At 46.4% G+C, this 27,860-nt stretch overlaps 2 protein-coding genes across 2 annotated transcripts in view; one reads left to right on the plus strand and one right to left on the minus strand.

Annotated features, from left to right (window-relative positions):
* Positions 1–2,603, plus strand: part of faima (Fas apoptotic inhibitory molecule a) — a 43,529-nt gene extending 40,926 nt beyond the window's left edge. Inside the window, exon 5 of the mRNA XM_067987308.1 lies at positions 298–2,603. Within this exon, the coding sequence (XP_067843409.1) occupies positions 298–375 (78 nt within the window). The 3' untranslated portion in view covers positions 376–2,603. The remainder of the gene's footprint in view (positions 1–297) is intronic.
* On the minus strand, positions 2,103–27,497 carry LOC137323614 (protein mono-ADP-ribosyltransferase PARP9-like). The gene is made up of 5 exons (XM_067987304.1): positions 27,419–27,497; positions 22,567–23,130; positions 19,052–19,200; positions 3,040–3,214; positions 2,103–2,557 (listed from the first exon to the last, which is right to left on the minus strand). The coding sequence occupies exons 1-5, from the start codon at positions 27,489–27,491 to the stop codon at positions 2,277–2,279; spliced, it is 1,242 nt and encodes a 413-aa protein (XP_067843405.1). The 5' UTR covers positions 27,492–27,497; the 3' UTR covers positions 2,103–2,276.
* Positions 27,498–27,860: the final 363 nt, after the last annotated feature.

Below are 27,860 nucleotides of genomic sequence, written 5' to 3' on the forward strand. Positions count from 1 at the left end.
CACCTCCTTGCCCTACTCCAGGTCATCAGCGTTCACTCTCTCATCATCTTGAAGACCCTACTCTTCAGGGTAGCTCCGTGGAGTAGAAATTTGTCCTGGGTGGCAGTGCAAAATGGGCGATAGCGAATCGGCCGCCCATTTTACATTCCACACTATTATCTTTCCAATGGAAAAGAAAATCAGCCGAGTCGCTATCGCCCATTTTGTACTCCTGCCCAAGATGGATTTCTACCCCCATGTGTTATCCCCATTACAGAGCAAAGTCATGCAGCATATTCTTTCTGGGCTATTTTGCAGGAAGCCACCAGACCTGTCCAGGCATTTGAATCACTGCTTGAGGATTCCAAAAGTCTGCTCAATGAAGACTCCAGTTGACCAATGGGTCTGATTGCAGTGGAGTTCCCCTGCCAAGCATGAAGGGTGTGCTGGGATGGATGAACAGAATGCAATAGAAAGCATCATGGCAGCTGCCAGGAATCAGACAGAGAATGGCACAATCGCTGCTGGCCATTAGACACAAGTTGAACATTAATAGAGCGGAACCTATCAACTCCACACCTCATCACAGCCTTAATCCAGACATGGATGCAAGAACTGAATGCCAGAGGAAAGGTGAGAGTAACTGCCCTCATCATCAAGGCAGCATTCCACTGAAATGGCACAAGGAGCCCTTGCAAAACTAGTCAAAGGGATAATCTTCCAGTGGCTGGAGTCACTCCTATGTGAAGGAAGATGGCTGTGTTTGTTGGAGGCCAGTCATCACAATCCCAGGAATTCACTGCAGGTGTTCCTTAGGGAAGCATCCTCAGCCCAACCATCTTCAGCTGCTTCATCAATGACCTTCCCTCCATCATTACGCCAGGAGTGGGGATGTTTGTTGATGATTCCACAGTACTCAGCTCCATTCACAACTCCTCCAATAAAGAAGCAGCTCATGGGACAGCCTACAGTAGGACCTGGTTACATGCAGGCATGGGCTGACAAATATGTGCTGCATAAGTGCCAAGTAATGACCATCTCAAACAAGAGAACACCCAGACGTCCCCATGACCTTCAATGGCACCACCACTGCAGACTCCCCCACCATAAACATCTTGGGGATCACTATTGATCCAGAAGCTTAATTGGACCAGCGATATCAACACCATCACTATAAGAGCAGGGAGAAGCTGGGTGCTCTGTGATGAGTGATTTACCTCCTGACCCCTCAAAACTTCCACCATCTACAAAGCCCAGGTCAGGAGTGTGAAAGAATACTTACCACTCTCCTGGATGGGTGCAGCTGCAACAACACTCAAGAATCTCAACACCATTCACAACAGAGCAGTTCACTTGATTAATGCAATGTCACGAAGGCTCAGTGTCCAGCCCCTCCATCACCAACATACAGTGGCTGCAGCGTGTATGATCTACAGGATGCACTGTAGCAATTCGCCAACGTTACATCAATAGAACCTCCCTCCCCTGTGACCCCTATTACCGAGAAGGATAAAAGAGCAGAAATGTCATGGGAGACACCATCAACTTCAGGTTTCCTTTCAAGTCACACGCCATCCTGACTTGAACACATATTGCCATTCCTTCATCATTGCTGGGTCGATATCCTGGAATTCCCTATCGAACACCATTCTGGGTGCACCATCACCATAAGGACTGCAGCGGTTCAAGGAAAAGGCCCACCACCACCTTCTCACAGCAACTAGGAATGAGCAATAATTGCAATCTTGCCAGCATCACCCACATTCTGAGAACAATTTTTTTTTAAATTCAGTGCCAACAATTATTTGTATGGAGGCACACCTTGCTGCCATTCTGTCCTGATCCCGAAGGCACTATCCACCAAAGACACTCCTCACTGCCACCCCAACTTCCAGAGGCTCATGCTTTCCTGCTGATGCACTGCTTGATGCTGGTCCTGACTACTACCTGAAACTGTTGCTTTGTTCTGGGAGCAGATTCTCTGTTGTGTACTTTGGGCAGAAATTCTAGATCTGACAAAAACTATTACAGAGTCAGGACTTCCCACCTGAGTTTGCAGTTGAGAATTTACTATGGAAGTTAAGCAACAATTTTAAATAGGAACAGGAACCATCACTGTCCTGATGTATACTTGCAATGCCCTGTGGTCCCTGCCCCCACATTGCAGGAATTGCAAAGCACAGATTGACAGGCTCAGATGTTAATATATAACCAGTTTATGCTAGTTAGAGCTGAAACTGACAGGTACAGTACTGTATAATTTTTCAATTACCAGATTTAACAAGTAATTTGCATGCTTACCACCTCCTGCATGTAATAAGATACCTTGGATATGCTTGAACACTGTTAAAAATAACATAAATTTTGGATGGATGTTCATTATCCACAGTGCTTTCAATGAACTCATAACAATCAGAATCTCTGAGATGAGGCAAAATATGTGCTGCAGACCCCTTGGTACAGTTGCCAGTAAAAACTTCAGCTTCAAAGATGTGAATTATTTTCCCAACATTAGTGGTTCCTCTTATCAGTTGTGTCACGTCACTGCTGAAGTAGATCCCATCACCATAATTCTTCCCTATAAAATTTTTTAAAATATATAAATTAATTGAAAATTATTTTCATTCCCATCACAGGACTGTTTACCTTCCGATGTATTCTTTCCACCCAAAGGATAGACCAGTCAGGTAAGGGTTGTATCCACAACTTTGATCCATATCACTCTTCAATTGAAAGTGCACTTCTAACAGGACAAGACTAGTTACTCTCACATACCTCCAAAAAGATAATTATCAAGAAACATTTAGAGAAACAAAGGAGGAAATAGCCTCCCTGCTCTCTTGATCATGGGGAGACCAGGAAAATGGACCAGTAGGAAATAATCCCCCTCTCCAAAAACTTATAACTGGACAAATGTGATGTGTCTCCTCATCAATATTCAGACTGTTTAAACAAAATTAAGTTTTGGAGCAGGTATTCAGTGAAAAACAATTACAGTACTAGAGGATCATATTACACGATTTTATCAATTATTTTTATGACAGAAAGAAAAATACTTACCATATTCTTGTGAATATGTTTCCTGAAATCCAATTCTACAGACAAGGTTGCAGAACTGAGCTGGAACTGTATAGTACAGCACAGAGATATCGTTATCAGTCTCTAGAAATGTTTGTTCCATCTCTCTCTTAAGTACATGACAAGCCCACAAAACAGGGTTCTGTATTCTTTCAATCTGTATTGGAACAATATTCTTATTAAAACATCTGGAATGTTATTTTGTCTATGATAAGGATGGCCTTCTCGAGTCTCTGAATATAGCTCAACTTCAATATACAAATTCAAACAAGATAAAACATTGGGACAGTGCAATGCCATGTTGATGACATGGTTCCTTACTATCCCTGTTGTATTTACTGTCTCATTCTGAGAAATTACCCGATTTCTTTAATTGGAAGTGGCAGCAAGGAGATCAAGTTAACATAACGATAAAGTGAAACACACAAACTTAAAGTATAGGTTGAGTCTCAATAAAATTAGTTACCAAAAAGAATCACCCATATGTGTACAAAGTCTTGAATCTCGGAGTTGGTATCCACCTAAGTCAAAGATCTGATCAGAGAAAGTTTCAGACAATGCAAGTCATAACTGAACTCAAAATAATAACTGAACTCGGCTCCAGACCTCATTACAGCTTTGGTCCACACAATGACAATAGAGCTGAATTCCAGAGGTAAGAGTGACTGCCCTTGACGTCAAGGCAGCATTTGACTGAGTGTGGCATCAAGGAGCCCTAGTAAAATTGAAGTCAATGGGAATCAGGGGGAAAACTCTTCAGTGGCTGGAGTCATAGCTAGCACAAAGGAAGATGGTAGTGGTTGTTGGAGGCCAATCATCTCAGCCCCAGGACATCGCTGCATGAGTTCCTCAGAGCAGTGTCCTAGGCCCAGCCATCTTCAGCTGCTTCATCAATGACCTTCCCTCCATCATAAGGTCAGAAGTGGGGATGTTCGCTGATGATTGCACAGTGTTCAGTTCCATTCACAACCCCTCAGATAATGAAGCAGTTCCTGCCCGCATGCAGCAAGACCTGGACAACATCCAGGCTTGGACTGATAAGTGGCAAGTAACATTCGTGTCACACAAGTGCCAGGCAATGACCATCTCCAACAAGAGAGTCTAACCACCTCCCCTTGACATTCAACGACATTACCTTCGCCAAATCCCCCACCATCAACATCCTGGGGGTCACCATTGACCCGAAACTAAACTGGACCAGCCACTGTGGCTACAAGAGCAGGTCAGAGGCTGGGTATTCTGCGGTGAGTGACTGACCTCCTGACTCCCCCAAAGCCTTTCCACCATCTACAAGGCACAAGTCAGGAGTGAGATGGAATACTCTCCACTTGCCTGGATGAGTGCAGCTCCAACAGCACTCAAGAAGCTCGACACCATCCAGAACAAAGCAGCCCGCTTGATTGGCACCTCATCCACCACCTTAAACATTCACTCCCTCCACCACCGGCGCACCATGGCTGCAGTATGTACCATCTAAAAGATGCACTGCAGCAACTCGCCAAGGATTCTTCGACAGCACCTCCCAAACCCACGACCTCTGCCACCTAGAAGGACAAGGGCAGCGGGCGCACAGGAACACCACCATCTGCACGTTCCCCTCCAAGTCACACACCATCCTGACTTGGAAATATATCGCCGTTCCTTCATCGTTGCTGGTTCAAAATCTGGAACTCCCTACCTAACAGCACTGTGGGAGAACCTTCAGCACACGGACTGCAACGGTTCAAGGCGGCAGCTCACCACCACCTTCTCAAGAGCAATTAGGGATGGGTAATAAATGCTGGCCTTGCCAGCGACGCCTACATCCCATGAATGAAGAAAAAAACCTCAAAAACAATAAAAACTGGTTCAAAGATTGATAAGAAAACTTGAGGATTGCTCTAAAAAAAACTCAAAGCTTCCAGAAATTATTCCTAAAGAATTGCTAATCAATTGATACAGTTATTTAAATTGATCAATCCCACTATGTGGTTCAAAATGACCTTCCCTGGTGTGTGATTAGAGTTAACTGTTGCGAACAATGGGAGAAAGCAAACAGAGGTATGTTACCAGAATGTGGTTTTATATATAACAAGTGTGGAGTAGCATCACATGACTAACGTGGCAACATTTGTGCCTTCTTTCATCACTCTCCATCAATGTGGAAGCATCAGCACAATAATTAACCATATATATATATATATATATATATATATAAAAACATAGGAACATGAGAACATAAGAAATAGGAGCAGGAGTAGGCCATACGGCCCTTCGAGCCTGCTCCGCCATTCAATAAGATCATGACTGATCTTTGGCCTCAATTCTACTTTCCCGCCTGATCCCCATATCCCTTGATTCCCCTGGAGTCCAAAAATCTATCGATCTCAGCCTTGAATATACTCAATAACTCAGCATCCACAGCTCTTTAGGGTAGAGAATTCCAAAGATTCACAACCTTCCGAGTAAAGAAATTCCCCCTCATCTCAGTCTTAAATAGTCAACCCCTTATCCTGAGACGATGCCCCCTAGTTCTAGACTCACCAGCCAGGGTGAACAACCTCTCAGCATCTACCCTGTCAAGCCCCCTCAGAATCTTATCTGTTTCAATGAGATTACCTCTCATTCTTCTAAACTCCAGTGAGTATAGGCCCATTCTACTTAATCTCTCCTCATGGGACAACCCTCTCATCCCAGGAATCAATCGAGTGAACCTTTGTTGCACCGCCTCCAAGGCAAGTATATCCTTCCATAGATAAGACCAAAACTGTACACAGTACTCCAGGTGTGGTCTCACCAAAGCCCTGTACAATTGTAGCAAGACTTCCTTACTCTTGTACTCCAACCTCCTTGCAATAAAGGCCAACATGCCATTTGCCTTCCTAATTACTTGCTGTACCTGCATGCTAACTTTCTGTTTCTGTGTGACACCCAGATCTCTCTGAACACCAATATTTAATAGTTTCTCACTATTTAAAAAATATTCTGCTTTCTATTCTCCCTACCCAAGTGAATAACCTCACATTTCCCCACATTATACTCCATCTGCCACCTTCTTGCCCACTCACTTAACCTGTCTATATCCTGTTGCAGACTCGTTGTGTCCTCCTCACAGCTTACTTTCCCACCTACCTGTGGGACCTACCTCAGCAAACTTGGATACATTACATTCGGTCCCTTCATCTAAGTCATTAACATAGATTGTAAATAGCTGAGGCCCCAGCACTGATCCTTCCGGCACCCCACTCGTTACAGCCTGCCAACCTGAAAATGACCCATTTATCCCTCCTTTGTTTTCTGTCCGTTAACCAATCCTCTATCCATGCTAATATATTACCCACAACCCTATGAGCCCATATCTTGCGTAGCAACCTTTTATGTGGCACCTTATCGAAAACCTTTTGGAAATCCAAATATACTACATCCACTGGTTCCCCATAGTTACATCCTCATAGAACTCTAATAAATTTGTTAAATACGATTTCCCTTTCATGCTGACTCTGCCTAATTATATTATGATTTTCTAAGTGCTCTGTTGCTACTTCCCTAATAATGGATTCCAGCATTTTCCCGATGATTGATGTCAGGCTAACTGGCCTGTAGTTCCCTGTTTTCTCTCTTCCTCCTTTCTTAAATAGCAGTGTTACATTTGCTACCTTCCAATCCACTGGGACTGTTCTAGAATCTAGGGAATTTTGAAGATCACAACCAACATATCCACTATCTCTGCAGCCACCTCTTTTAGAACCCTAGGATGTAGGCCATCAGGTCCAGAGGATTTGTTGGTTTTTAGTCCCATTAGTTTGTCTAGTACTTTTTCCTCTACTGATATTAATTGTTTTAAGTTCCTTACTCTCACTTGCCCCTTGGTTCTCCACTATTTCTAGTATGCTTTTTGTGTCTTCTACTGTGAAGACAGATACAAAATATTTGTTTAACGTCTCTGCCATTTCCTTATTCCCCATTATAATTTCTCCTGTCTCTGCTTCTAAGAGACCAACATTTACTTTTGCTAGTCTCCTCCTTTTTACATACTTGTAGAAACTTTTACAATCTGTTTTTATATTTCTTGCTAGTTTACTCTCATTCTATTTTCTTCCTTTTTAATCAATTTTTTGGTCATCCTTTGCTGGTTTCTAAAACTCTCCCAATCCTCAGGTTTACTACTATTCTTCGCAACATCATAAGTCTTTTCTTTTAATCTATCCTTAACTTCCTTAGTTAGCCATGGATGGATCACTTTTCCCATGGAGTTTTTATTTCTCAATGGAATGTATATTCGTTGAGAATTCTGAAATATTTCTTTAAATGTCTCCCACTGCTTATCTACCTTCATACCATTTAATCTATTTTTCCAATCTATCTTAGCCAACTCACCCCTCATACCTATGTAATTACTTATTTAAGTTTAAGACTCTAGTTTTGGACTTAAGTTTGTCACTCTCAAACTCAATGTGAAATTCCATCATATTATGATCACTCTTCCCCAAAGGATCCTTTACTATGAGATTACTAATTAACCCTGTCTCATTACACAAGACCAGATCTAAAATAGCCTGATCCCTGGTTGGTTCCACTACGTATTGTTCCAGGAAAATGTCCCAAATGCATTCAATAAACTCGTCCTCCAGACGACTTTTGCCAATTTAATTTGCCCAGTCTGTAAGAAGATTAAAAGTCCCCCACGATTATTGCATTACCTTTGTTACAAGCTCCTATTGTCTCTTGATTAATACCATGTCCATTTGGTATAGCTGCTGTTAGGGGGCCTATAAACTACTCCCACCAGTGTTTTCTGCCCCTTGTTCTTTCTTATCTCTACCCATTCAGATCCTTTCTCACTACTGTCCTTATATCATCCTTTATTATGAGGGCTACCCCCTCCCCACCTTTTCCATTCTGCCTGTCTTTCCGAAACCAAGTACCCTGGAATATTTCGTTCTCAACTTTGGTCACCTTACAACCACATCTCTGTAATGGCTATTAAATCAAACCCATTTATCTATATTTGTGCCACTGATTCATCTATCTTGTTACGAATGCTTCGTGCGTTCAGATTATGAGCCTTTAAATTTAACTTTTTACCATTATTCCCTGATTTGACCTTATTCGTTGGTGCACTATTTCCGTTAAGCTCTCTGTCCCTTCCTGTCACACACTGCTTTTCCTTACCCAAATCGCTACACTGATCTGTTGCCTTGACTTTTCTCTTTAGATTTCTAAATATCCCCTCACCTGACCCCTTCCTCCCCCCCACCTTTTTAGTTTAAAGCCCTATCTACAGCCCTAGTTATTCAATTCACTAGGACACTGGTCCCAGCCTGGTTTAAGTGGAGCCCATCCCAACAGAACAGCTCCCTCTTTTCCCAGGACTGGTGCCAGTGCCCCATGAATCGAAACCCCTTCCTCCCAAACCACTATTTGAGCCACGCATTTCACTCCCTGATCTGCTTGACTCTATGGGCCCGATTTTACCAGGAGTGCGGGTTCTCAGCGGGTGGTCAGTCGGGATCGTGAAAAACGCGCCGTCCGAATTGAGTGCGTTGCGCGCGCGATCGCGGGATGATTGATGTAATTAGCCGGCAGGTACGGGTTCCCCGCTTCTCAGCTGCGTGCCGGCGGCCTGCGCATGCGCATTGACGTCTGAGCGATGGTGGAGCTCTATTTAAAGGGGCAGTCCACCAAAGCCCCTCCAGCCACAACCTAGAGTCCATGCAGGATGGAGGAGCGCAGGGGTAAGGCTGCTCCCCGATTCACGGACCACGCCCTCCAGGTGCTGCAGGACGGGGTCCGTATGAGGAGGGAGACGCTGTTCCCCACCGATGGAAGGAGGTGCCCTGGCAGCGCCACCAAGAGGGCATGGGAGGAGGTGGCGTCGGAGGTCACAAGCAGGGGCAACACCACCCAGACTTGGATTCAGTGCCGGAAGAGATTCAATGACCTCACCAGGTCCGGGAAAGTGAGTACACTAACGCACTCTGCGTCACTCCGTCTTCCACATCACCTCAAACACCTCACAACCCCATCTCCACTGACAGCACAGCGCTCCCACACCAATCCTCACAGCCACCCAACTATCATCCTCACAGTGCCTGCACGTACCCACCGTCCCTGTCCCCACTCGACCACTACCACACACCCCAATGCCCACACAATGGGATGGCCATGTGGCACACACATCCTCCCATCCATCTGCCACACGCTCAACCCACTCACACCAATGCTTGAAGCGTCTCACATTGCAATCATCACTCAATAACGTTTTTGTGTTTTGCCCTCACAGGAGAAGAGGTGCAAGAACGCACGCGAAAGGGCACGCACCGGAGGGGGCCCGCCACACGAGGTGGCTCTGACAGACGCCGAGGTCGAGGCGTTGGAGATCAGCCACACGCTACATTGCCTGTCCGTGGCGGATGGCGAGGCTGGTTCTGGCGAAACGGCCGGTAAGGGAAAGCTGGCACTCAGCACTCATGAGCGCGAATGATCTTAGCATCACATGGCATATGCCGCACCGCCACATTTGGTCACATGCCTGATATTGCCCTCTGTTGTCTTGCAGGGCCGTCTGCGATCGACGTTTCCGTTGAGGACGATTCCTCAGAGGACATGCCCGTCTCTGAGGGTGCATCGTCACACATGAGCCTTGCATCCACCAGTGCAGATACACACACCTCGGTGGGTCCCCCCCCTCAGTTAGTTGGGATTGCACATGGTGAGTCACCGCGCACACGTGAGCATCAGCAGACCCTGGTGGCAGGGTCAGCCGCAGAGAGTCCGCGTCGGTGGGAGCACTCTTCTCCAGGCTCTGCTCAGCCGGACCCAGATGCTGAACCCAGGGGGCCACCAGTCAAAAGGAGAGTCGTCGAGGGGCACCAGCACATTGCGGAGGTACTGGGAGAGGTGCCACACGCACTCTCCACAATCGCACGGAGGATGAAGGAGTCCAACTCCTGCATGAGGGGAATGGTGGCACAGGTGCAGGAGGGCATCGCCGAGATAGTGTCGCAGGGACGTGAAGGCATCTCTGAGATAGTGTCGCGGGTAGGTGTGGGAACGTCTGCGGTGGAGGACAGGCGTGAGCTGTGTGTGACACTCCCTCGAGTGTCACACACAGCTCACCAATGAGTCCATCCAGGCCCTCAACGGCTGTTCGGATTCAGGGTGAGCAACATTCTGCCGCCATCAACAGGTTGACAGATACATTGGAGGTGGCCTTGCAAGGTCTCACCCACGTCATCCAAACTGCTGTCCAGCAGGGTGGAAGGGGTGATGTGGGCCTTGGCCATGAGAGGGAAGATGGTGAACGGGGAAATGGAAGTGTGGACGCTACTCAAGGCGCCCCCACGTCTCACCCATTGCCCCCCTCTCAACCAGTGCCCGCAATAGTCCATCCTCTCCAGGTGGCTGAGTCTGCCCCTGCACAGGTGCAGGAGGAGCAGTCTGTGGAGGTGCCCTCACGGGCACCGAAACCCAGGGGGCATCGGCCCAAAGCATCTACCAGGTCAGGGCACGAACAGGAGCAACCTGCCACCACCTCTGCTGGAGCCACAGGGGTAGCACCATGTAGGGGTACCAGGAAACGAAAACCCAAAGTTCCGTGAGCACACAGGGATTGCACCAGGGTGTTTGTCTATTTGTTATCTTTTTGTTTCCAGTCTTTGAATGGCAACACAAAATAAACTCACTTTTTCTCACCACTGCTGCCACCTCTTGTCCATAATTCTGCGGCTTGTGCAATATGTAAATTCCGTGCGCCTCATCATGACAACGACCACCCCGTCCCACCCATTGGGCATAATACAGTGGGTGCAGGTGTACAGGCATCACTCTTCTGTGGAGGGAGCCTGTATGGACCCTCGTCTGTGCACGTTATGACATGTGAACGCCTCACACAGTGTGATGTTAGGAGAATCGTTGGCATATGAGTGCCTCCCTGGCCTGACGAGCACGCAGGTGAGCCGGTGTTCGGGCCATGGGTCGTTCCTCCTCCTCTCGCTCGTACTCCTCCTCTTCCTCCTCCTGCTCCTCCTCATTGTCGTCCTCAATTTGGGTGGCGGGTGTGCATGGGGCCTCCTCCAGCGGCACCCCTCTCTGTAGTGCCATGTTATGCAGGGCACAGCAGACAACTATAATTCGTCCCACTCGGAGTGGCGTGTATTGGAGCGCTCCCCCGGAACGATCAAGGCACCTGAAGCGCATCTTGAGCAGCCCTATAGCCTGCTCAATTGTAGACCTGGTAGCAATGTGGCTGTCATTATATCAACGCTGCGGCTCGGTAATGGGGTTCCTCAGAGGTGTCATAAGCCACGTGTGCAGGGGATATCCCTTGTCGCCGAAGAGCCAGCCGTTGCCGGTGTTGGGTGCGTGGAAGAGGGGCGGGACGGTGGACTCCCTGAGGATGAAGGCATCGTGGCAGCTGCCAGGGTATCTGGCGCACACGTGTAGGAATCTCTGGCGGTGGTCACAAATGAGCTGGGCGTTCATGGAGTGATTAACCTTTCCTGTTGATGAACAGCCATGGCTCATGTGGAGGTGCCCGTATTGCTATGTGGGTGCAATCGATTACACCCTGCACCCGTGGGAAGCCAGCCACATCATGGAATCCAACCGCCCTCTCCGTCTGGCTGCGCTCATCCATGGCGAAGTTGATGTAGGTCGAGGCCCTGCGGAACGACCCATCGGTGACCTGCCTTATGCACTTGTGTGCAGACGACTGAGAGACCCCGGTGATGTCCCCCGTGGCACCCTGGAAGGATCCGGAGGCGAAGAAGTTGAGGGCAGTGGTGACTTTGACGGCGACGGGTAAGAAGATGCTGCTTGGTCCATCCGGGAGCAGCTCGTCATTAAGGAGGCTGCAGATGTCGGCGACTACCTGGCAAGTGACTCTGAGTCGACGTATGCACTGCTGCTCAGAGAGGTCCATGAAGCTGAGCCTCGGTCTGTAGACCCTGTGCGGAAGGTAGTGCTTCCTGCGACGCATCTCTCTCTGCGGTTGCCCTCCATCCTGCTGTGCCACAGCACCGTGTTGTGGGGATGCACGTCTCTGAGGCGGACGGCGTGGACTGCGAGGCTGCTGAGGCTGGTCATGCTGTTCGTCCTCCGAGGATGTCAACGCAGCACCCATCTGGCAGGTGTAGGTCTGCGGGGTTGTGCACAGTAGAAAAGTGTGTCCTCGCACAGGGGTTGCAGTTCCACGCCGGTGAATCTTCTTGCTTGGAGGAGGGTGGTGGAGGGCAGGCGTTGCCCAATGTTACGGAGTGTCCTCCTGCGTTGGTGAAGGCTCTCCCCCACCACCTGTGGAATGCACCTTGGCAGCTGCCACGGGCTGCTGGCTGCAACACGTCCGTTGGGAGTAAGAGTGTTTCCCCCAGTATGGGAAACAGTCTCATTTCACTGTAAAATCCCACACTTGTTAAAAAAACAGCTCAATCAGGTCATTTAATGACCTGAAATAGCTACATAAATACTCTCAAGTGGAACCCCGCTGGCTTTAATTGCCTGCGGGATTCCCACCTGCGGGGTCTGCGCGCGCACGCCGGCGCGTCGGCGTGGAACCCGGAAGTGGGCGGGATCGAGGCGTGATCCGGTCCCGCACCTGGATTTCAGGATTTTCGGGGCCCCCCCGCCGAGAACGCACCCGATAGCGGGTGCTAAAATCGGGCCCTATGTGTCAATTTGCGCGTGGCTCAGGTAGTAATCCAGAGATTCTGCTTATTAATTTAGACCCTAGCTCCTCGAACTCCCTCAGCAGAACCTCATTCTTAATTCTACCTATGTCATTGGTTCCTACGTGGACCACGACAACTGGATCCTCCCCCTCGTGCTCCAAGTTCTTTGCCAGCCGCAAGGAGAAATCCTTAACTCTGGCACCAGGCAGGCAACACAGCCTTCGGGACTCTCGGTCGCGGCTGCAGAGAACAGTATCTATCCCCCTGACTATGTTATCCCGTACCGCTACCACATTCCTTTTTACTCCCCCCACTGGAATGGTCCCCTGTGCCACAGTGCCGTGATCAGTTTGCTTATCCTCCCTGCAGTCCTCATTCTCATCCATACATGTAGCAAGTACCTCGTACCTGTTAAACTGGAAGATTGTTTCCACATATCTCATTCTGTTTGAGTCTTAAATTAGTTTTAGTCATCTAACTAAGTTAGTTTCCTGGCTGAAAAACCATGAGCTTCATTTTAGCACTCGCTATCGGGTGTATTCCTGGCAGGGGGGCTCCGAAAATCGGGGAATCCCGGAGCGGGTTCGCAGCCCGGCTCCAACCCGCCCACTTCCGGGTTCCCCACAGACGCGCCGGCGTGCGCACGCAGCCCCCGCAATTAAAGCCAGCGGGATGCCACTTAGAAGTATTTACGTAGGTATTTCAGGTCATTAACTGACCTGATGAAGTGAATACGTGAGGAGGGGTGGGATTTTATAGACAACTGGGACTGTTTCCCATACTGAGGGAAACACTCCCAGTTGAATTGGACATCTTGCAGCTGTCAGCCTGTGGCAGCTGCAAAGATCCATTTGACAGGTGGGGGGGGGGCGGGGGGAGACCCTCACTCATTGCAGGAGGCCACTCTGTCACTTGGGACAAAGTTTGGCCTCCACCACCCTCCTCCTGACAAGAAAATTCACCAACTTGCACACTTACCCCAGGGTCCAGAGACATGTACCTACCTTGCGGACCCCCTCAGATGTACATCTTCCGGATGGGGGCCGCCGTAGCTGCAATCATGACCTCCTCGGAGGGCGAACAGCCTCACCAGCCTCGCCGTCCACCTCTGACACGTGGAGCTCCACAACAGAGTGCTGTGACACATCCACCTGCACAGCAGGAGGGAGGGCAACCGCAGAGAGAGATGCGTTGCAGAGGGCACTACCCTCGCCACAAGGTCCACAGACCGAGGCTCAGCTTCCTGCACCTCTCTGAGCAGCAGTGCGCACGGAGGCTCAGAGTCACTCGACATGTAGTCGTGGACATCTGCAGCCTCCTTCAGGCTGAGCTGCTCCCGGTTGGCCCGAGCACCATCTTCTTACCTGTCGCTGTCAAAAGTCACCACTGCCCTCAACAACTTCTCCTCCGCATCCTTCCAGGGTGCCACCGGGGACATCGCCGACGTCTCCACAAAAGAACCCTGCAAATACACCTACACCCACTCTGCATTGACACAATGGGTGGCATCAGCTGTGGGTCTTCATTGTGATCCTCAGGAAAGGGCATTATTGCACAAACCAGACAAGATTCGCAAAGACGTGGCAGTAGTGGTGCCAATATAATATATAATGTGAGTTGGTCAGAAATTAAATATAAGTAAAAACCATGACAAACCCTCAAACACCCTTGTGCATCCCCTTCATGCTCACAACACGTTTGCCTTACGCTTCCTACTGCACATTTGTGATGCATGCCCTGTGGCTGCAGCACAGGTAGTGGCAGGTTGAGTGAGGCTGACTGTGAAAGAGATGCACGAGAGGGTGAGTATGAGAAAGAGCCATGAGATTGTATGAGGATTGGGTTGAGTGGTAGTGGTGGGATGAGTACTGGCGAGGTGAGTAAGTGCAGGTAAGATGAGGATGAGCTTTGAGTGGGTATGAGGGGTGATGTGACAGAGTAGTGTTGGCAGTGCAGAAGGAGATGTGGGGTGGGGGCAGTGATGTGGCAGGTGGAGTGTAGGGGAATGAGTAAGTGTACTCACTTTGGCTGACCTACTTAGGTCATTGGAGCGTCTCCTGCAACGTATGCAGGTGGGCGATATGTTGGTGGTGCAGGTGACCTCCTCTGCCACCTCGAGCCAGGCCTTCCTGGTGGCAGAGGCAGGCCGCTTCGTCCCGCCTGCCGGGGGGAAGATCTCTGTCCTCCCTCTCCTCCTCACCCCATCTAATGATACCTGGAGTGAGGCATCATTAAACTGGGAGCAGCCTTCCCCCTGGGCTGCTCCATGCTGTAATTTTTCCTATCTGTTGCAGCATCTGTCAGTGGAGGACTGCCCCTTTAAATAGAGCTCCTCCAGCTGACAGACCTTACTGCGCATGCGCAGTCCGCCCGACGCGCAGATCAGCAATGGGGAACCCGGAAGACCAGGTAAGTGGATCCAATTAGGCTGCGATCGTGCGGGGGGCAGACTAATTTCACCCCACCGCGAATCCGCAGCCCTGCTAACATCGAGCCCCTTAACACTGATTCAGTACTCTCAGCTGCAAGTTACGGCTTCTTTAAATTACAAATGACTGAGCTTCCCTGAACCAGGTGATCAAAATAATTTCAAAACACATCCTCTCCCCCTTCCATCCCAAATAGCAATGACCCATATAAAAATTAATGGGATAAAAATTCATCTGGGCCCATTTTTGAGCCTAGAATTGGTGCTACGCATGCGCCCAATCGTGTGGGCACAACTTGGAACCAAAATTAGTCAGAGGCCCTCATCATTATGAAATAGGCAGACTGCCAGCACTATCGAAGGCTTCTTCGACAGCACCTCCCAAATCCGCGACCTCTACCATCTTGAAGGACAAGGGCAGCAGGCACATGGGAACACCACCACCTGCACGTTTCCCTCCAAGTCACACACCATCCTGACTTGGAAATATATCGTCGTTCCTTCATCATCGCTGCGTTAAAATCCTGGAACTCCCTAACTAACAGCACTGTGGGAGAACCTTCACCACAAGGACTGCAGCGGTTCAAGAAGGCGGCTCACCACCACCCTCTCAAGGGCAATTAGGGATAGGCAATAAATGCTGGACTTGCCAGCGACACCCACATCGCATGAATGAATTTTTAAAAAACTATAAACGCTATTGATTAACAGCTTGCCTAATAGGGAGCAGGAAAATCATACATCTCCAATGCTACTTAAAGGCACACTGCACCTCTTAAAGGGGGTCACTGAAGGTTTCTCACAATGGCAGACAAAAGAGAAGCTGCAAGGGTACCGTCAGTTCTCAGACACTACTTTGGAGGCATTGGTGGAGGAGGCGGCAGGAAGAGGGACGTCCTCTTCCCATCAGGTGGCACAAAGGTTTCCAGACAAGCTGCTGGGCAGCAGTGGACAGAGGTGGCGTATCGGGTGCATGAGCTAGGTCTGGAGGGGATACTCCATATCTCCAAGGAGCTGGCCTGACACCCACTGGGCTGGGTGGAAGACAGGGGGATTGAGTATGAACACATCATGACTACTGCCAGGAAACTGAGCAGACCAACCTTATCCATTACCTGTGGTCACACACCAGTTGCACATTTCGGGAGTGGAACCCCGTCCAGTTATAAAACATAGCTGGTTCTTGAAGGGAAGAACGCAGGACAACATGTGTGCAGTCAATTCGGCCCTGCACCTGGGAAAATCCAGCAATGTGGGCAAATCCGAGAGTGCTCTCTCCTGATCAGCAGCCTCTATGGGGGAGGTGATGTATTATGGTCTCTTTCCAAAGGTGGCATCTTTCACCTGCCTGATGACTGTATGGACAGCCATCCAACTAATGTTAATGATGTCACCTGTTGCAGCCTGGAATGGGCGAAAAAGTTGAGAGCCACAGTTACTTTTACAGCCATAGGCAGTGCAGTGTGTGCCCTAGTGTTTGGCTCCAATTCTTGCAGCAACAGGTGAAATAGGTCTGTGACTGCCTGCCTGCTGAATTGGAGCCTCCTCATACACTGCTCCTCTGTCATGTTCAGGAATGACATTCTGTTCCAGAAGACCCACATCCTGTATGGCTTCCTGTGCGCTTTTCTCCTTCGCCATCTTCTTTGACCCTCTGCAGGTCCGTGCTTCCATGCTTGCTTCTGCTGCTGTTCCCCCTGGTGTGCCAGCCTCAATGGCAATCCCAGCAACATCCCCATATTTCTGAATACTACTGCAGCCAATGAAATAAAACAGTGTAGTGGCTGTCAAAAGTCAGCTCTCCAACAGCACTTTACTCTCAAAAACTCAGCCAAATATTGTCTCCAAAAATCTCCTGCAGCCTGGATTGGGGCTCATCAGACATGCATTGCAGGATGCCCATCGTCAAAAGGGAGTCCTCCAGTGTATCTTTGACATTACTGCAGCACTCGAAGGTCTGACAAGCGACTTAAAGGGGCAGAATAGCCCTGAAGATGATAACATCTATTGGCCCAGACTGAGGCCTTCAGCAGGTTAAGCTCTGGGGCTGTCTAGGGGGACAAGATGCTACTAGAAGGCCTTCTCCCTCCATTTGGGTTTTTACCACCACTTAGGAACATAGGAACAGGAGTAGGCCATTCAGCCCCTTGTGCCTGCTCCGCCATTTGATAAGATCATGGCTGATCTATGATCTAACTCTATATACCAGCCTTTGGCCTATATCCCTTAATAACTTTGGTTGCCAAAAAGCTATCTATCTCAGATTTCAATTTAGCAATTGAGCTAGTATCAATTGCCGTTTGCGGAAGAGAGTTCCAAACTTCTACCACCCTTTGTGTGTAGAAATGTTTTCTAATCTCACTCCTGAAAGGTCTGGCTCTAATTTTTAGACTGTGCCCCCTACTCCTAGAATCCCAACCAGCGGAAATAGTTTCTCTCTATCCACCCTATCTGTTCCCCTTAATATCTTATAAACTTCAATCAGATCACCCCTTAACCTTCGAAACTCCAGAGAATACAACCCCAATTTGTGTAATCTGTCCTCGTAACTTAACCCTTGAAGTCCGGGTATCATTCTAGTAAACCTACGCTGCACTCCCTCCAAGGCCAATATGTCCTTCCGAAGGTGCGGTGCCCAGAATTGCTCACAGTACTCCAGGTGCGGTCTAACCAGGGTTTTGTATAGCTGCAGCATAACTTCTGCCCCTCTTGTACTCTAGACCTCTAGATATAAAGGCCAGCATTCCATTAGCCTTATTGATTATTTTCTGCACCTGTTCATGACACTTCAATGATCTATGTATCTGAACCCCTAGGTCCCTTTGGACATCCATTGTTTTTAACTTTTTACCATTTAGAAAGTACCCTTTCCTATTCTTTTTTGATCCAAAGTGGATAACCTCACATTTGTCTACACTGAATTCCATTTGCCACAGTTTTGCCCATTCACCTAATCTATCAATATCCCTTTGTAATTTTATGTTTTCATCTATACTGCTTACAATGCCACCAATCTTTGTGTCATCGGCAAACTTAGATATGAGACTTTCTATGCCTTCATCTAAGTTGTTAATAAATATTGTGAATAATTGAGACTCCACTAGTCACATCCTGCCAATGTGAGTACCTACCCATTATCTCTACTCTCTGTCGCCTTTCGCTCAGCCAACTTCCTAACCAAGTCCGTACTTTTCCCTCGATTCCATAGGCTTCTATCTTAGCTAACAGTCTCTTATGTGGGACCTTATCAAAAGCCTTCTGGAAGTCCATATAAATAACATCCATTGACATTCCCCTGTCCACTACTTTAGTCACCACTTCCTGGGGCCTATTGCCACCTTCCACATGGCAGCTCTAGGTGGCAGTGGTAAGTATGGCAGAGAACTGGGAAATCTGCTGGGACCCCAGGCCCTCCACCCTGCCCCCAACAGGTCCTGGCGTGGTTGGGGGGATGGAAAGCCCAATCAGGCAGTGAGGCAGCGGTATGCCTGACTGCCCGAATTTTCTGACATTCTCCGCTTTGATCCCAACCGATTTCAGGCAGGATCACGAGAAGAAAGCTCCCCGATATATCTAATGGAATAGAGAGAGTAAATTGAAAACAATACTTTTAAATAAGGCAGGGCAGCAGGACAAGAGGGCACAATGCCAAGGTTGTGAAGAGCAAATTTAAGGCACACAAAAGTAAGTATTTATCAACATAAAAGGTGATCACCAGTAGGAACTGGTTGCAGGAGGAATTGTTGAGGCCAGGACACTGGACTTATTTAAGAAACAGTTAGCTACTACAATAGAAAGGCAGTAAAGTTAGTATTCTAGAAGGATGAGATCAGAAGGGCTGAAGAGCCTTCTTCCTCCAAACTTATCTTATGATCTTTGTTTTTTCCAAAAGACTATAGATTTAACCAGCTGCATTTACCTTCACAATGATGAGACCTGCATTTGCAAATTCCTGGATTATTTCTTGAAATTCCAAAGTGGCCATATCCATTGGTATTTTCTGCAAAACTGAACTATGAGTTGCAGCCCAGTTACTTGGTAATATGTTCAAGTAATCTTCTCCATGAACTAAGAAATGGTTAAGAAAAAAGTTGTCATAATGTTAGCGTCCTGTAGTTGGAACTGTTTGGTGTCCATTTATTTGATGAAAATATTAATGCAAGTGAATGTACATTTTTTTCTTACAATTACATCACTTTCTAATAAATTCTTGTGCAATAGGTTTGCAGTCAATATATATAGAATACTCTTATGGGTCAAGATTCAGAGGACAGTAGCACATACCTGGACTGAGTATAAATTAATGTGGCTTTATAATATAAAATAAACTGACAACTACAATAACCACAGAGTACAGATCAATAAATTAAAGTATAAAGACAGTTGTCTGAAGAACCTTTAGGTTTACTTACTTATTTAATCTCTACCAATCTACTTATTCCACTGGGTGATAAAGGAAGAACCAAGTGACCATTAGAAAAAAAATCTCTGGATGCAATTAATTTTGTAATAAGAAATCCACAAATCAGGATTCTACTGTGTACATACAGAGAGCTTCTTGGTATATAAATGACTACAAATGATCAAATGTGTTTGTCTCATTCTCATAAATGATTTGAAATTTTTGTTACCGTATATGTTGAAACACAATTTCTTCAGGATGTCTTGGACTAGCATCAGCTGCAATAAAACTCAAACTTCCAAGTTTGTTACATGCTTTGTTGTTTCATAACTAATTTCCTAAAAGTAGCAAGCTAGTCCCTCAGTTGGTAGCTGGAGGTATTAATCTATTAATGTTGGTATCATGAGATATCTGAACCTACGTCTGTTGTTTCTAGGTTTTCCTCTTATAACGTGGAGCAAAGCAATGACTATCCTCTTCATTGTTGCATAATTTTTGGAATTGATGTTATTCTGGGTTCATTGTGAATTTGGATGGAATAGATAATGGGAATATGATAGTTACAGTATATATGGATTTTCAGAGAATATTTAATAAAGTGTCTCACAAGAGGTTAGTAAAATTCATGTTTATGGTATAAGAGGAAATATAGCAGCAAGGATAGAAAGTTGGTTGACAGACAGAAAACAAAGAGTTAGAATAAATTAGAGTTGTTTGGATTGGAGAAGGGTTGGAAGTGTTCACTCCACCAGTGCTGGTTCACTACTGTTCTCAGTATTTATAGATGATTTGGGCATTGGTATAGGGAACACAATCTCAAAATTTGCTAGCAGCACAAAAGTAGGGGTTTGACAAATAGTGAGAAGAACTGGAAAAGACTCCAGGAAGATATAGATTAGCAGAATGGGCAAACAGGTGGCAGATGTATTTTAATATGGATAAGTGTGATATAATTCATTTTGGGATGAAAAACGAGGAATGGGAGCGTATACTCAATAGAAAGATGCTGAAGGGTGTGGATGAGCAGAGGGACCTATGGGTTTAAATACATAATTCCCTAAAAGTGCAAGTACAGGTCGATAAAGCTATAAAAAGGCAATAGCATTTGGGGTTTTATAAATCGGGGCATGGGGTACAAATGTAAAGAAGTCATAATAAATTTGTACAAAACATTGGTTAAGCTACAGTTAGAGTACTGTACAGTTCTGGGCACTCCATTACAGAAACAACATTAAAGCCATGGAAAATCTACAATGTAGATTCATCCAGATGATGGCAGGGATGGGAAGCTATGGTTATGAAGGGGTCTTGAGATACTGAGAAATTTCCATGGATGCAAAGAAGGTTAAGAGGAAATTTAGTAAAAGGTTTTTAAAATTAGGAAGGGTTTTGATAGAGTGACCAGAGAAAGACTATTTCCAATGGTTGTGGAGTCAATGACAGGAGGTCATCAATTTAAAATTATTAAGAGACTGAAAAGAGCAGTTAGGAGGAATTTCTTTACACAAACGGTTGTTAGTAAATGGAATGTTTTGCCACAGAGGATTGTTGATCAGAGACTATTGCATCTTTTAAGGGACAATTGGATAAATATTTGAAGCAGAGCAAGATACAGGGCTTTGGGAAGAGTCTGAGACAGATTAGTTTTGGATTTCTCTATCAAAGAGCCACACAGATACGATGGTCCTAATGGCCTCCTTCTGTGCTGTAAACTTCTATGTTTTTCTGACTTTGCAGGTTTAATATGCCCGTTTGGCTCAGTTGATAGCCTCTAAATCAGAGGTTCATGGGTTCAACTCCCATTCCAGGACATACAATCTACACTGACAATTCAGCACAGTACTGTGGGAGTGCGGCACTATCTTTCACTTGAGATGTTAAACTGAAGTCCCACCTTCCTGTTCAGATATATGTAAAATATTCCATGGTATTATTTGAAGAACAGGCTGAGGAGTTCACCAACACTTATCCCTCAACCAACACCACTAGAACAGATTTACTTGTCATCATCACATCTGCTGTTTGTGGGACCTTGTTGTGCATATATTGGATGCTGTAATTGCCTATACAACAACAATGACTGCAGTTCAAAAGTAGTTAATTGGCTGTGAAGCACTTAGGTACATCCTGAGGACATGAAAGGTTCTATATAAATTAAAGCTCTTTTTTCTTTAAATATAAATAAGGATAGTTCAACGTGAATCCATGTTGGGGCCCTAGTTCCAGCATGCTATACAAAGTTGCTCTGGAAATAACTGATGAGGGCACTGGGATTTGTCTAGCCCTACATTGCTCAATCTAAAGGATGTCGTGGGTACTTCAAAGTGCACCTAGAATTCAACTAAAAGTAAGCAGAGATGCTAAATTAAGGCCTCATAACGACAGCCTTTTGGATAGACTTGAGGTATTCAAATGATCAAGCTATTCAAATAATCTACATCAACAACAACAATCATCATCTTTACAGCACATGCAGCTGGAGATGCACATGAAAGAAACTGGAGATAATATGCAAATTTATGGTTGCAAATTTATGATATCTATAAATCGAGATACAGGAAAACCAGGCAACAGATAAATGAAGTCCTTCCATTTGTATGCCCCAGTTTCCTCTAAATAAAATATGAAACACACATCAGCAAGTGAATATGTAAAAATACTTCACACATGATCAGGGCAACATGAAGTGGACTAAAGAGCAGAAACATTTTGAAAATCAATAAATCAACCTCTGTTAATTAAGAGATTAACTCAAAATTGTTGGAACATAATTATGAAATGGGGACAGAAACAAATCTGAAATATTAAATTTCATTACAGCTGATGGAAATCCAGTGTCCTGTTGGGGCCACTGATAAATATTTAAGTTGAGATGTCACAACATTTCCCCACAAAACAAGGTACAATTATATCATGATACTAATGCAAGCTAAGAAATTGGAGTTTTGGTGGTGAAAGAATTAAATATATTAAACTAAGTTGTAGAACAAATCTGTTAAATTTTTACTAACTCAAGGACCCAGTTTACTCACCGAGTCTTTCAACTTTAAATTCGTCCCTTTGATCACTCAATGCCAGCAATTGTTGTAAATATACTGTCTGCTTAATGCCATTCAAATTAATGTTCACAAACATTTCCTTGTCCAGGAAGGCCTTTTCTAAAATTAAGTTTGCAATGACATCATATTCATTTCTCTGATCCACACTTCTATAGACCCACTGTACCAGGGGCTGTAGAAGGTCAGCTTCGATCGCCTGTGCCATTTCCTCCGCCACTTCACAAAGTAAGTATTCTATATGAAGTGCTACATCCAACACCTGAAAGCGAGGTCCTCTTAGTTCAATGAATGTCCCTATTTCATTCACTGTTTCTTGCATGGCTATCTGGTTCTTGTTGTGAAGGTGTGATAAGACTTCATGTTCAGCGACTGTAAAGTAACTGATTAATTTATTTTCTATGATAAGGTGTTCTTGAGATACTAGAATGGTATTATTGATCCAAAACTGAGCACATTCCAGAAAGGAATCATCTTCACCACAAAGTTTAATGAATAATTCAGTTCCTTCCACCTGATCAGGTTTGGGAGATTTTGAATCTATATAAACAATAGAAGACAGCATAAAAAAAGCAGGATCTTCTTTGTATAGTTGTAATTGTAGAGCACTTTGATTAGGATCATAGAAATTAACAGCACAGAAGGAGGCCATTTGGCCCATCATGTCAGTGCCGGCCGAAAGAGCCATTCAGACTAATCCCACTTTCCAGCTCTTGGTCCGTAGCCTTGTAGGTTGCATCACTTCAAGTGCCTCCCTTGCTTCTCTTACCAGCCTGGGATACATTTCATCCGTGCCTAGCGATTTATCTACTTTCAAAGATGCTAAACCCCCTGATACTTCCTCTCTCACTAAGTTTATCCCATCCAATTTCACACTCCTCCTCCTTAACTACACTGTCAGTATCATCCACCTCTTTTGTGTAAACAGGCGCAAAGTATTCATTAAGAACCAAACCCAAGTCTTCTTTGGTTTTTAATAGGCCCTACTCTTTCCTTAGGTATCCTCTTGCTCTTTATGTAATTATAAAACATCTTTGGGTTTTCTTTGATTTTACTTGCCAATATTTTTTCATGCCCTCTCTTTGCTTTCCTAAGTTCCTTTTTAATTTCACCCCAGCACTTTCGATACTCCTCTAGGCTTTCTGCAGTATTGAGCTCTCGGTATCTGACATAAGCTTCTTTTTTTTGCCTTATCCTACCCTGTATGCTCCTTGACATCCAGGGGGCTCTATATTTGGGAATCCCACCCTTTTTCTTTATGGGAACATATTTGTTCTGAACCTTCACTATCTCCTTCTTGAATGCCTCCGACTGCTCTAACACTTTCAAGTAGCTGCTTCCTGTCCAATTTTGCTAAATCACATCTCAGCTTGATAAAATTGGCCTTTCCCCAATTGAGAACTTTTATTCCTGTTCTATCTTTGTCCTTTTCCATAACTACGCTAAATCTAACCGAATTATGATCACTATCACCAAAATATTCTTCCACTGATACCCCTTTCACCTGCCCAGCTTTATTCCCTAAAAAGTCCAGAACTGCCCCCTCTCTTGTTGGGCTTGCTACGTACTGGCTAAAAATGTTCTCCTGAATGCATTTTAAAGAATTCTGCGCCCTCTATATCTTGTACACTAATTTTATCTGAGTTAATATTAGGGTAGTTGAAATCCCCTACTATTACTACCCTATTGTTTTTGCACTTCTCAGAAATTTGCCTACATATTTGCTGTTCTATCTCCCTCTGACTGTTTGAGGGTCTATAGTACACTCCCAGTAGTGTGACTGCCCCGTTTTTGTTCTTCAGTTCAACCCATATGACCTCATTTGATGATCCTTCTAACATATCATCCCTCCTCACAACTGTAATTGTTTCTTTAACCAATATTGCGACCACCCCCCTCCTTTTGTATCCCCCTCTCTATCTCATCTGAAAACCCTGTAACCAGGAATGTTGAGCTTCCATTCCTGCCCCTGTTTAAGCCATGTTTCAGTAATAGCTATGATATCATACTTCCACGTGTCTATCTGTGCCCTCAGCTCATCTGCCTTATTCACTAGACTCCTTGCATTAAGGTATATACCATTTAGCACTGCCACACTCCTTTGTTGTCTATTTTCTAGCCTTTGTTTCCTCTGCCTTCCAAACTCGCTTACAAATTTTCTGCCTTCCATTTCCAGCTCTGCTTCTCTGCCTTCTGAATCTATGCTCAGGTTCCCATCCTCCTGTCAAGCTAGTTTAAACCCTCCCCACCAGCACTGGCAAATCTCCCCGCGACGATATTGGTCCTGGCCCTGTTGAGGTGCAACCCGTCCGGCTTATACAAGTCCCACCTCCCCCAAAACCGGTCCCAATGCTCCAGGAATCGAAAGCACTCCCTCCTGCACCATCTCTCCAGCCACGCATTCATCTGCTCTATCCTCCTATTTCTAAACTCACTAGCCCATGGCACCAGGAGTAATCCGGAGATTGTTACCTTTGAGGTCCTGCTTATTAACCTCTCTCCTAGCTCCCTAAAATCTGCCTGCAGGACCTCATCCCTCTTTCTACCTATGTCATTGGTACTGATATGGACTACGACCTCTGGCTGTTCACCATCCTCCCTCAGAATGTTCTGCAGCCGCTTAGGGACGTCCTTGACCCTGGCACCAGGGAGGCAACATACCATCCTGGAATCACGTCTGCGGCCGCAGAAACACCTGTCTGTTCCCCCAACTATAGAATCCCCTATCACTATTGCTTTTCTGACCTTCCTCCTCCCCCACCGTGCAGTTGAGCCACCCATGTGGACTTGGCTCTGGCTGCACTCCGCAGAGGAACCCTCTCCCTCATCAGTATTCAGAACTGCCAAGTCCTCCTTGTCTGATCTTGTGGTCACCCATTCCCTCTCTGCCTGCACTCTCTTAAGCTGCGGGATGACCACCTCCTGAAACGTGCTATCCACGTAACTCTCAGCCTCGACACGAGAAGCGTCCTGGACTTTCCACATGGCACAGGATTTTGAGGCTTTCTATTTTATATACTATTTGTGTATGCATAACATCCCATGGGGTTAAAGGGACAGTGGCAGCATGGATACAAAATTGGCTAAGGGACAGAAAGCAGAGAGTAGTGGTGAATGGTTGTTTTTCAAACTGGAGGGAAGTATACAGTGGTATTGCCCAGGGGTCAGTATTAGGACCACTGCTCTTTTTGATAACTCTTAATGACCTGGACTTGGGTATAGAGGGTATAATTTCAAAGTTTGCAGATGACACGAAACTCGAAAATGTAGTAAACCATGTGGAGGATAGTAACAGACTTCAGGAGGACATAAACAGACTGGTAAAATGGGCAGACACATGGCAGATGAAATTTAACGCAGAGAATTGTGACGTGAAACATTTTGGTAGGAAGAATGTGGAGAGGCAATATAATCTAAATGGTACAATTTTAAAGGGAGTGCAGGAACAGAGAGACCTGGGGGTGAATGTACACAAATCTTTGAAGGTGGCAGGACAAGTTGAGAAGGCTATTAAAAAAGCATATGGGACCCTTGGCTTTTTTTAATAGAGGCATAGACTACAAAAGCAAGAAAGTTATGTTAAACCTTTATAAAACCCTGGTTAGGCCACAGCTGGAGTACTGTGTTCAATTCTGAGCACCAGGATGTCAAGGCCTTAGAGAGGGTGCAGAAGAGAATGGAACCAGGGATGGTTCATAGGTGTGTTTTAGATCCTCATTGGCCTATTGCCTATTTATCTCGCTAAATTTTGGTAACATGCCCATTCGGTAACAAATAGAAATCTTTTCTTTAAAATTTCCTTTGGCTACTACATCTATCTTGTACCTCCACAGGAATTTTCTCACATCCTCGAAAAACACCAGGCCTTGTTTCAGACTAACTATCAAATTAATTTATTGAACAACTTGCTTATCTACCATGGCATTGCACATGAGTCAAGAGCAAGGGCAGCATTTTAGCACCCGCTATTGGGTGCGTTCCTGGCGGGGGGGGCCTCGAAAATCAGGAAATCCCGGAGCAGGACCGGAGCCCGCCTCGAACCCGCGCACCTCCGGGTTCCCCACTGACACGCCGGCGTGCGCGCGCAGCCCCCGCTGGTGGGAATCCCGCAGGCAATTAAAGCCAGCGGGATGCCACTTGACGCTATTTATTTGGCTTGTTCAGGTCATTAACTGACCTGATCAAGGGATTATGTGAGGAGGGGTGGGATTTTAGAGCAAACTGGGACTGTTTCCCACACTGGGGGAAACACTCCCAGTTCAAATGGACCCGATGCAGCTGTCAGCCTGTGGCAGCTGCAAAGGTCCATTTGACAGGTTGTGGGGGGGTGGGAGACCCTCACTCATTGCAGGAGGCCACTCTGTCACTTGGGACAAAGTTTGGCCTTCACCACCCTCCTCCTGAAAATCAAAGTCACCAACTTACACACTTACCCCAGTGTCCAGACACATGTACCTGCCTTGCGGACCCCCTCAGATGTACATCTTGCGGATGGGGGCCGCCGTAGCTGCAGTCATGACCTCCTCGGAGGGCGAACAGCATCACCAGCCTCGCTATCCACGCCGTCCACCTCTGACACGTGGAGCTCCACAACAGAGTGCTGTGACACATCCACCTGCACAGCAGGAGGGAGGGCTACTGCAGAGAGAGATGCGTCGCAGAGGGCACTACCCTCGCCACAGGGTCCACAGACCGAGGCTCAGCTTCCTGGACCCCCCTGAGCAGCAGTGCACACGGAGGCTCAGAGTCACTCGACATGTAGTCGTGGACATCTGCAGCCTCCTTCATGCCAAGCTGCTCCTGGCTGGCCCGAGCACCATCTTCTTACCTGTCGCTGTCAAAGTCACCACTGCCCTCGACAACCTCTCCTCCGCATCCTTCCAGGGTGCAACCGGGGACATCGCCGACGTCTCTCAGCCGTCTGCACAAAAGAGCCCTGCAAATACACGTACACCCACTCTGCAGTGACACAATGGGTGGCATCAGTTGTGGGTCTTCATAGTGATCCTCAGGAAAGGGCATTATTGCACAGACCAGACAAGATTCGCAAAGACATGGCAGTAGTGGTGCCAATATAATATGTAATGTGAATTGGTCAGAAATTCAATATAAGTAACAACCATGACAAACCCTCAAAAACCCTTGTGCATCCCCTTCATGCTCACGACACATTTGCCTTACGCTGCCTACTGCACATATGTGATGCATGCCCTGTGGCTGCAGCACAGGTAGTGGCAGGTTGAGTGAGGCTGGCCGTGAAAGAGATGCAC

This window comes from Heptranchias perlo, chromosome 7, assembly GCF_035084215.1.
Source record: "Heptranchias perlo isolate sHepPer1 chromosome 7, sHepPer1.hap1, whole genome shotgun sequence".
Lineage (NCBI taxonomy): Eukaryota > Metazoa > Chordata > Chondrichthyes > Hexanchiformes > Hexanchidae > Heptranchias > Heptranchias perlo.